Genomic DNA, 10,943 nt, shown 5'->3' with positions numbered 1-10,943 from the left:
TCGACATCTTGTTTGTTCTCTTCCGGGGAGCTCGCGCAGCTGTACGCAAGGCAAACATGGGACCAGGCACGTCTCCCATGACGGAGTCAGAAAGAGACGATAAAATGTCTAAACCTAAAGGAGATTCGGTATCTTTACCGCAGCACTCCTACTGGTATGACTTTTGGATGTTCGTGCTCTTTGACGTGGCGTTTTTCCTCGTCATGTATTACATAGTCCCGTAGAAAGGTAAGTGGAGAAGTTTTCATTTTGTAACTGAGAAGGCGGCTACGGAAGTTGCTAATCCACTGAGCTAAATTAGTCTGGTTAACTCAATGTGAAGTGATAGAAAATTAAATGACGCCTTTAATTTGTCACTTAACAGGGTGTTATTCACTAAACTATATTTCAGTTTAAGTTTCTCAAGCCCAGAAGCTTTTATCCTTCAGGTATTCAACCCAGCCACTAACTGCTGTTGCCCTTTATGTTGGGCTGCTTGTTCAAACATCAGATATGAGTTCCTGCACAGGAGACCACAGTAGTAATTACAATGTAAACATACTCAGTTTACTCTCACTGAAGGTAAAGAAAGAGAGAAGAAGTTGACCCAAGATAATGTTTGGTATCTTTGCTTAAAATATTACTGAAAGCAGTATCTTGTCACCTTGATAGTCCTTATCAGTGGACCTTCTAAAAAATTAATCAACCAGGCATGTCAGCTCTTACACAGTGTGTCATGGGAATTTCCATGTAAATGTCTCCTGATTTGGGCTTTAAAATGACTTTGTTTCAGAGTAGTTTGGAGTGATAGCTTGTTATTATGATATAGATTTTGTCAGGGAATAAATTAAGCTGTGGTTAGATTTAAATGATAAAGAACAGGTAGGGTGAGGTGAATAGTCTTTGTAGGCACTGAGTAGTTTGAGAGCACAGTGTAGCAATACTGGTGCTGATGTTTGCACAAACTGTTTCCCCTAAATGTAGTAAGCTGTTAGAGCCACCACTAACATTTTAGTACACTCTGCCTTTATTCAGTTTAAAGCAAAATGTTGTATTTGGTGACCTCACTGTAAATCATCTGTACCTTATTTTGTTTGCTGGGGTTTAAATTTTGTCTTGAATGTTATTACTCTTGTTTAGGTTTAGGGTTTGTCCCCTGGACTCAGGAGCCTGAAGACATGGGGTGATGGTCCTGCCCTGCTGTCAGGACCGCTAACCCAGCATTGACTGAATTTAACACCACGCTAATGGATATCACATCCCAAGTTTCCTCAGCTTGGACCACGGATCTGCCAGTCTTGTACACATGTGGCATTCTGCTTTGACACTAGAGCTTTGACCCACTGAGCTCCTTCCCTCGGTGACGTGTTGCCAGTTGCTGTGGACTGTCTTTCTGCATGGATGGATTCACGTTGTTCCCTTGGGGAAGAGAGAAAGAAACTGAAAGTATTTTTATTGAAAAGTGACAATGACCATCTAATGATCTTCACTGATCCCCAGAGGGGAAATTAGGTTAAAAAAAAAAGACAAAATAAACTGATGAAGTTGTGGAATATCATCCCAGCACATGAAAAATGTTAAACTTTGCACATCGAAAATACTCGAATAAAATGTTTTACCTACCTACTAAATGGTGACCATTTGTTTCTTGTTTAGCTCTGCATAGCCTTCACATTTACACACATTTTTAAATCCCTATTATTATATAAAAGCTAGCTAAGTTCAGTAGTCTAAGATTTACTGTGCATGCATTGCAACATTGCCTTGGAGTGTTATTTCTGCTGTCAGGTTTATAAACTAGTAGTTAGCTTTAGGCAATAATACACAACAAACCACCATTAAAGGTCCAGTGTGTAGGTTTTTTGCCGCTTCTAGCAGTGAGATTCACCTGTAACAAGCATGTAGGAGAACTACATGGCTGACCTGAAACACAAATGGCCCTATCTAAAGTGAGTGTTTGGTTTGTCTGTTCTGGGCTCCTGCTGTAGAATAACGCCAGACTCTGGGAGATGACCTTCTTGGTATGTAGATCTTTTCTTTTCAAGATATTTTTTTGACATTTATTCCTTCATTGATAGGGACGTACACTCTACCAGGTGAGCTAGAGGTTGCCCCAAAATCGCTACATTTTAAGGTAATGACAATACAACGGTTCGTTTTTGGGGGTGATTAGAAACTGATAAAAAAAATTATGAATATTAAGTACCATTTCTGCCAGTAGATGCCCCTAAATCCTACACACTGGACCTTTAATACACTGTTTAGTTTACCTGATAGATAATGAGGGATAAGCCTCCTACTGTGTTTCTGCCCACACAGATTATCAAATAACTGTCTACACTGATTAATCTGATGAATTTCCTTATATATATATATATATATATAATGGCTGCTTTTTGCATATTATCAGCTGGTGCTATTCATGAGAGGTATTTTGGATAGCTGCACTTTATAGTGTTTGTACCGGTTGTACGTAAGTGAGATGTCTTATTTTGAAAGTTTTCCGCACGTGTTTCCGGTCTGTGAGGAACTAACAACAAATGGCTTGCAATCTCTGTCGACTAATTCTAAAAAGTGACTATACATTGTTTTAATCATGGAAACCACAGGCAGTTCCTATCAAGTGGAAAACACAGGTCCGTTTTACTGCATCGTTAAATCCTTTTATCGCAGCTAACAGTGAACTAGCTGTGCTGCATGGTGTCGTTAGGAGTTAGCCTCAGCTAACAGCAGTAATTGTAGCTAACAAATGTCATGTGAACACAGTAAAACATGGAATTAAGTTAATATTTACTTTATGTAAGAACCTAAGTATTGTTCGTAAGTAAACGAAAGTGTGAAGTTTCCTTTGTGGTTCCGACAAACCAGTCTTTTGTAAACCACAGCTCCCACAGTTTTAGCTTTGAGGCTAACTAAGCTAAATCAGCTGTAAGGAGTTCTGGTGTATAAGTACTGTGTGTGAGGGATTTCTAAGTGCAGGACATTATGCATGACAGGTACAGTGCTGAGACAGCAAGACAAAGTATTAGTAAAATAGGCAAAACTATATAGAACACGTAAGGCTGTGTAGTTGGCATGTTTTTACGGTAACACAACTCTCTAATGTGTACTCTGACTCCAATACATGCTCCAACAAAACATCTCATACAGTATTTCCCCAGTAGCTAAATGTTTACTTACTTTAAAGGGAGACTTTGCCCATTTTAAAAGTCCATACATGTTATTCCTAAGGTCTAAGACAGTCCAAAAATAATAGTCAAAATGAACAAAGATCTCCAAAATCCCAAAGCTAGAGTGCAAAACTCAAGTATAAAGTCTGGAGCTGCTCCATAGACAATAAATGGTGAAAGAAAAATGGTGTTAAAGATGACACTGAGAGGGGAATGTTCTGAGTATATTGGTGCATTTTCTGTTTCACACTGGAGAACACTACAATAGAATAAAGCTCATTTGGGTATAAAAGAGAAAACAAACGTGTGGGTTCACAAAACCAGGCTCCCATTATTCCTCTATGGAGCAGCTCCAGACTTGAGCTGTATACTCTATGACAAGGGTCAGCAACCTTTACTACCAGGAGGGCCTTTTTTGGTCCAAAAAAATTAATTCAATCTGCCTGGAGCCACAAAATATATTTGAGCCGTATGATAGAGGTAACACAGCCTTTTTAAGTGTAAATTAGCTTATCAACATTACTTATAGGTCTAATCATTAATATGTTTTACCAGTAGGTGGCTACTCTGCAGTGAAGTAGTGATGATATGAATATTTGGTACCTTGTAGCGAAAATAAATAAATCTGTCTATGCACTATTAAATTCAATATTTTCCTCCAAAACTTTTCCTTTCTGGAATTGGAATCCACGGCTAGCTTCACTAAGGAGACTCAAAACACCGCTCTTGATGTTCAGCAAAATTTAGAGAAAAGGCGCCAGGCTGTAGACATAGAGCTATGATTCATATTTTAGTTGAGGCTTTAGTCTAGGCCTACAATGATGAATTAAAATTAAAATGTTCAAAAATGACTTTAATTTTTGGTCAAAGCCACAGGGAGCTATTGGAGATAAGCTAAAGAGCCATATGTGGCCCCGGAACTGCAGGTTGCCTACCCCTGCCTTGTGACATCACAAGTTTGATACTTACCGCTCTGGTTTCCGGCTTTGAAAGAGAGTAGCTCATGTTAGCAAATATTGATTGAACTTTCCTATGCCATAGAAATAACATATTTGAATTCTTAATTTAGGTGGTGTTCCCCTATAAGCCCTTCGCCTTTTTCAATGTCGAAGTCAGATTTAAACTTAAGTGTTCCACCTATATTGTCACACAGGACCTTGTGTACAAGCAATATTTCTTTTATAAGCCAACATGCACACATTAGTCAGGTTCCACCACTAAAGTGTGTTACAAGAAGACATTTCACCACAGTACATCATGACCAGTGGTGGAATTTAACTAAGTATGTTTACTCACTGTGTACTGAAGTACACATTCAAGTTACCTGTACTTTACTTGAGTGTTTTGATTTTATGCAGCTCTGTACTGCTACTTTACTACATCTTAGAGGTGAATACTGTATTTTTTTTACTCCACTACATTCATCTAACAACTTTAGTTACCTTTTAAAATACAGTTTTATCCATTCTGTCCAGATGTTGAATATTTGTGATAAACTGAAGGATGAAGTGTTCCTTTATGTGTTGAGAAAAATCTCCTGCTTCTTAAGTGAAACAAACTCTTAAAAAACCCTCCTGGCTCAGTTGGACAATGCATCGCCACAAAGCTGAAAACAAGGCTGTTTGTCTGACACTATGAAAAAACTTTAGACATATGTGGTTCTCACAGGACGGCCACGCTACAAACATATGATCTTAGAGACCATGATGCATTGCTGTAGATGAAACTACCCAACAGTATATAAAGGAGTGAAAATGAGCGCAACCAGTAAAATACAACATACACATTAATACAGCAGTAATATGGATACAACATATACATGAAACACAATAAAATACAGTAAAACACACTAACAGGAAACATTTTACTGCACTTTGAATACTTTTACTTTTCATACTTGAAGTACTTTTTAACGATAATACATACTTTTAGTTAAGTATGGTTTTTAATGCAGCGCTTTGACTTGGTGTGAAGAATTTTCATGGTGTTGTAGTTGTACTTTTACTAAAGTAAAGGATCTGAAAACGTCCTCCATCTCCTATCATGACCCTGTCCACTCCATGTCCATGTTTCCACAGACATCTTCCTGCCGTTGTCATCATTAAGGCTGCTGATACCTCCTCTGCGGCTGCTCTCTGCAGCCATGTGGCAGGTGGCTCAGCGGAGAGAGGTCCTTGATTATGAAAAGCTTGATGAGTTTGTGACGCTGGTGACGGCAACAGTTCCAGACCTGCTCAGCCCAAAGCAGCGAGGAAAACTGCTTCTTCGACTGAGAGCGAAAGTGAGTCAGTGGCATTTGTATGAGATCAAGTAACAATAGTACAGTAATATGTCTGATCTAAGGGACACTTTTCTCTTCTGTCTACATGTTTCTCTTCAGATTCTTCTTGAGTTGTGCAGAAATGAGGAAACAGCCAACATTCTGTGCCTACAGCCTCACCTTGAACGAATCCGCCCCCCAGGACACACAGGAGTAAGTGACATCAGTGTGCCTCATTCCAGTTCCCCAAAACAGGCGACAACATGTCAGTCCTTTCTGTCATTGTCACATGGGGCACAGGGGCCTTAGCCATGTAATTATGGGTCATATGGAGCATTGATTAAGAGCCTCTATAGTGTGTGGAGATAACGCTGGTAATGTCTTTCAGAGTGGAGATGCAGAGGTGGATGCAGAGGAGGCCATTTTTGTGGAGCTCATCCAAACGCTACTGAAAGATCCAGCAGAGAGGGAGCATTTTTACCAGGCAAGGCAGCTTCACCTGTAACTCAACTGGCATCATAAAGAGAATCTTTTTGTGCAGTTGTTTTTTATGTCCTGTTACAGATGTATTTTTGAGCAACCGTTATCTTTGTTCTTCCCAGGAGGTTTTTCCAACAGAGTATGGTCCCAGCTACGACACAGACATGCAGCTCCTTGTGTGGGAGTTTCTGTCTAAACTGGAGAAACTCCTGCCGGTACCAGACCTCAGTCAGGTACTTACATGCACTGTGTTTAAGAATGTCCCAACCTTTCTATGTCTGCTTTTGTGTGTGGAATAACGGTTATAATATTAAAGGAACAGTATGTGAGATTTAGGGGGATTTAGTGGCACCTAGTGGTGAGGATTGCAGATTGCAACCAGCTGAATCTTCTCCTGGTTAGAATTCCTTCAGTGTTCATTGTTGAGGAGGTTTTTACCAGGAGCCAGATTATCCACAGAGGTCTCTTCCTCTCCAAAACAAACGGACCCAGTGATTTAAACCAGTAAAAACACTGAATGAAGCAGTTTCACTTTAAAAATTGATGTTTTTCTGAAGCTCTTGTGACGGAGGGGCTTCTGAATAAGATGGCCAACATTAAAACGTGAATGGCCCTATATGGAGCCAGTGTTTGGGTTGTGTGTTGTGGGCTACTGTAGAAACATGGCGGTGCAACATGGGGATCTCTGTAGATGAGGACCTGCTCCCTACGTAGATAAAAACAGCTCATTCCTCTGAGGTAACGAAAACAAAATGATTCTTATTTTAAGGTGATTATACACCAAAGAAAACACACTTTTTATATATTGCCTTAAATCCTACTCACTGGACTTTTAACATGTCATTTTTATTTTATTTATTTCTTTACAAAATTAAGAATATTTTATGGTTTATGAGCATTGTGTTTGCCGAGTCTTTTTTTAAATATATTTGAAGTTAGTACAAAAAGTTTTGTATTAGTACAAAACAAAATACTATTGATAACATAGTGTACTTTATGTTGTCAAGTGTATATAAAAAATAATACCAGCCAGTGTATCGTTATGAATATCTGTATCTACCTAAAAATCCAGTATTGTAGTCCAGTACTTTTAGATTATGATCTTTTCCAGCAGTTGTAGTAGCTGCAGTTTTGTTAGTTATGGTGGATGAAGTGTTCTGTGTCTGAGTGTTAAAGTTTTGTCCCATGTCACTCTGAGCAGACTATATGATGGCCTCATTCTTGCTGACATGTTTTCTTCTGTCCATAAACAGACGGTGTCATGGCTGACCTCTGCCCCCTCTGTGCTCAAGGACTGCTTACAAGCACTTTCCACCCCTGATGACCTGAGGTCTCTCCTGCAGCACCATAAATGCCTTGAGCACCTTGGAGCACAAGGTAAACCAGATGCATCGGCCATGTCTCGCCCCTTTTCTGTCACCCACTTTAATCCAGTAATGTATTATAGAACCCACTGTGCACACGGGGGCTTTGTGCAGCCTTGGCCGGAGGTATTGTGTTTTCAGGTTGTCCTGTTGTACATCCGTGTATCCCTCATACATACATTGTACATCTGCCATACATCAATATTTAAAGTATTGTCTACTTTATTGGCTCCATGTGAGCCGGAAACTATAACTGCAACTTAACTGGTTTACCAAGGGAAGGTGGTAGTTCTAGTTTTACATGTTTAGCTAATAAGGTGCAAGGCTGTCAACAAGTCATGGTGGTGACAATTTAATGTCAAAGAACAATATTAATATTTTGTTACTGTCCAGATCATATGGGATTGATATTTGCCAAATATGTCCCTGCAGACTATAACATCTCAGCGGTGTCTGTCACCTCTCTACTACGTACTACGTTTTATCTTTTGCTGCTTATATTTAATATGTAACTGCAATCAAATAAGAACTGTTACATGTAAATAATGTCCAGGAAATAATATTTAGGGTCTAGTTAAGGTGTCTCCAAGAGCAGGGTCCACACACACACAATTAAAAAACATAGCTTTTTCTGTTTTGGCTGTCTGTCCACAGTACACTGGCATTTTTTCACCTAAATTTGTAGCCTTTCCGAAAAAACGTTCCCCCGAGTGGATTAATCTTAAAATGTACCTCATGTTTTTGTGTGGACGATTAAAACCTGAGCTCAAGGAAAATGTTGGTATAAGCTGCCCAGATGAGCCGTTGTTATTGTGAAGGTGTGAAAAAGACGTCCCTCTGGTGCTCTTCAGTTTAGAATTGTTGTAGAAATCTGAGGCATTTGAGGCATTAAGGATGAAAACACTGTAATGGCTGAAACGTGTAGGCATGTTTTCAACCGCTACTGTGACTAAATAGCCATGAGATATTAAAGGCTTTCTAAATAAATTAACCTCTTGAGTGCCTCAGCTTTCTTCAGAAATTCTGTATTAATGTTTATTTTGTTAGAACATTTTGCAATCATGAAACAGTGATTCAGTAATAGTGCATCTAAGCGTAGCAGCGTGGAAAACACTGCTAGTACTTCGCAAATAAATCATTATGTTACACTCATTCAGTTGTGACACCAGAAATAGAAAAAAAAGAAATGAAAACAACCAGGGTAGGAGATAATTGAGCAGGACACTGAACAGATTTAATCAGATGAGACTCAGTAGATCATCAGACTGTCTGACCCACTGTTGACCTGAGGCTTGCTGAGATACTGACGGTCAAAACACGACAGATAGACGGATCTTCATAAGAAATGACTGGTGTGGACACGTTCTAGCCAGCTTATTGTGGTCATATAAGAGATGTAGATGTAAAGGCCAGATATCACAGCCTCAACTGTGTTCTGAACTCAGCAATGTTGCAGATAAAAGGGACTTTTGTACAACAAAACAACAAAAAGTTCCCCATATTTGAGGAAAACATTAAACGACTACTGATGTATTCTGTTTTGCACAGGTACCACTGTGGAGATGTCCACCCAGGTCTTCGCCTGCTCCGAGTGTCCGTTCTTCCACATGCAGGAGTCCTACCTGCTGCAGCACATTGAGCACAGCCACCCTGAACAGTACAGCAAACTCCAGAAGTCTGCAGAGACAAGTGAAGTCCCCAAGAAGAAGGCCCAGCGTCCCACGTTTCCGAAGCCTTTCCCCATCCACGACAGGCCCGACCCTCACATGTGCCAGGAGTGCGGCAAAACTTTCACACGTGCCTCAGACTTGACTCGTCACAGGCGGACACACACAGGTGAGCGCCCGTACACCTGCGAGGAATGTAAGAAGGGTTTCAGGAACTCTTGGGATCTGACCAGACATCAGCGCATTCACACTGGAGAACGACCCTTCCTCTGTTCTGAGTGTGGGAAACGGTTCACACAGATGGGGTTGCTCAAGCTGCATTTCGAACGGACCGCCTGCGGACAGACTTGCAACCCTCCCCTCGACCTAACGACAGAGGTCGTGGTAGCAGAGGAGACATCAGAGAAAGGAGGCGGACAGTACAAATGCCAAAAATGCGGTGAGAGCTTCAGCAGCATCCTGGAGCGGCTGAAGCACAGGCAGAGGCATGTGGTGAGGCGACAGTACAAATGCCCCCTATGTGAGAAGATATACAGCCGAGCGTCTGATCTCAAGAGGCACCAGATGAAACACACCGGTGAGCGGCCATTTGCCTGCGAGTGTGGGAAAAGCTTCACGCATGTGTGGCTTCTGAATAAGCACCAGCAGATCCACACCAGGGAGCGTCCATACCCCTGCACAGAGTGTGGGAAGAGCTTCACACAGCTCCAGATCCTTAACAGGCACCTGCTGACTCACAACGGCCAGCGGCCTTTCCAGTGCTCCTACTGTGAGAAGAGCTTCACCCAGCTGGCCAGCCGTACACGCCATGAAAGAACCCACACAGGTGAGAGGCCGTACGTCTGCACCACATGCGAGAAGACGTTCCTCACACATGGAGAGCTGGTGCGGCATCAGCGCAGCCACAGTAACTTCAGGCCGTTCAGTTGTCCACAGTGTCCGAAGAGCTTTAAAACCAAGCGGGCTCAGAGTGAACACCTCAACACACACACAGGAGAGCGTCCGTTTGCATGCTCCCGTTGTGGGAAGAGGTTCGCCAAGTCGACCTCATTGGTCCGACATAACCTGACTCACACGGGCGAACGGCCCCACCAGTGTTCCCAGTGCGGGAAGACCTTCCTCACCTCTGGCGAGCTCCTTCTCCACAAACGGATTCACACAGGAGAGAGGCCTTATCCCTGCTCCTACTGCGAGAGGAGGTTCAGATGCTCATCTGACCTCAACATGCACATCCGAACACACACCGGCGAGAAGCCACACAGCTGTCTGTTCTGTAAGAAGAGTTTCTCCACATCTACGAGGCTAAAGAGACACGTGCGCACACACATGGAGAAGGGTATTGTGGAATCATTTAGTCTTTGAGCTGTCAGGAGCTAATGATGCATTTATAAGAAGATATTGCGTTGTCATTAAAAAATAAAAACTGTCTTTAAATAGTTTAATTTTTATTTTTTATTGTGATGACGATTTGCTGCACAAGAACGATGTTTGAAAAAGTATAGATGTTTTGTGAACACAAGTTTTTTGATGGTTGTTGGCTGTTGATGGACTCAAACAGATGAATCCATCAGATTACATTAATTAGCAGATGCTTATGCTCACAGTGACTCACAATACGTGTATTCAACCTTCTTAGGAAAAGAAGGTGTCATCAAGAATTAAAGGAGCATTCCTCCTAAATAAAGTAACATAGGTCTGTGAGTTACTAAGGTGCCCAAATCAAAGGGATTATTTTGGCACTTTATGGCCTCCTCAAGAGTTAAAGTTATACTGGAATTGAGTGATGAAATGAAGAAGAAACACAGAGACAAATCACAAATAAAGCCTGTGTCTTTGTGTGCTTTCCTTTGTGTGGAGTTGTGTCGGGACACCTTATATTACATCTTAGCCCTGACATGTTTGTCTGGCCCCGGGGAGAGTGACAGAATTCGACTCACTTTGAAATGATTCAAAATTAGCAAACATAAAATGTGAAAGGTCCTGCACATTAGAGGAGTCTGAAAACAGGAGCAGCCTGATGGCA

The 10,943-nt window shown here is 41.3% G+C and overlaps 1 protein-coding gene and 1 long non-coding RNA gene across 2 annotated transcripts; both read left to right on the top strand.

Moving 5' to 3' along the window:
• Nucleotides 1-6: 6 nt before the first annotated feature.
• LOC126384879 (uncharacterized) lies at nt 7-1,610 on the top strand. Its single transcript, XR_007569355.1, has 2 exons — nt 7-228; nt 1,120-1,610. It is a non-coding gene; the product is annotated as an uncharacterized LOC126384879 (long non-coding RNA).
• Nucleotides 1,611-2,486: 876 nt separating this feature from the next.
• On the top strand, nt 2,487-10,742 carry LOC126384867 (zinc finger protein ZFP2-like). Its single transcript, XM_050036235.1, has 7 exons — nt 2,487-2,615; nt 5,228-5,430; nt 5,530-5,622; nt 5,798-5,893; nt 6,012-6,122; nt 7,143-7,266; nt 8,802-10,742. Exons 1-7 carry the CDS (start codon nt 2,576-2,578, stop codon nt 10,280-10,282), a joined length of 2,148 nt encoding a protein of 715 aa, XP_049892192.1. The 5' UTR covers nt 2,487-2,575; the 3' UTR covers nt 10,283-10,742.
• The last annotated feature ends 201 nt before the right edge of the window (nt 10,743-10,943 follow it).

The sequence above is a fragment of the Epinephelus moara genome, chromosome 23, assembly GCF_006386435.1.
Source record: "Epinephelus moara isolate mb chromosome 23, YSFRI_EMoa_1.0, whole genome shotgun sequence".
NCBI lineage: Eukaryota > Metazoa > Chordata > Actinopteri > Perciformes > Serranidae > Epinephelus > Epinephelus moara.
This window is presented reverse-complemented; position numbering and strand designations above follow the sequence as displayed.

Excerpts from the sequence above, each read along its gene's own strand:
- LOC126384867 (XM_050036235.1), top strand. The coding sequence starts at position 2,576 with ATGGAAACCACAGGCAGTTCCTATCAAGTGGAAAACACAG. Across the intron at positions 5,623-5,797 it reads GCCCCCCAGGACACACAGGA|AGTGGAGATGCAGAGGTGGA; the intron begins GTAAGTGACATC and ends AATGTCTTTCAG. Across the intron at positions 6,123-7,142 it reads CGGTACCAGACCTCAGTCAG|ACGGTGTCATGGCTGACCTC; the intron begins GTACTTACATGC and ends GTCCATAAACAG.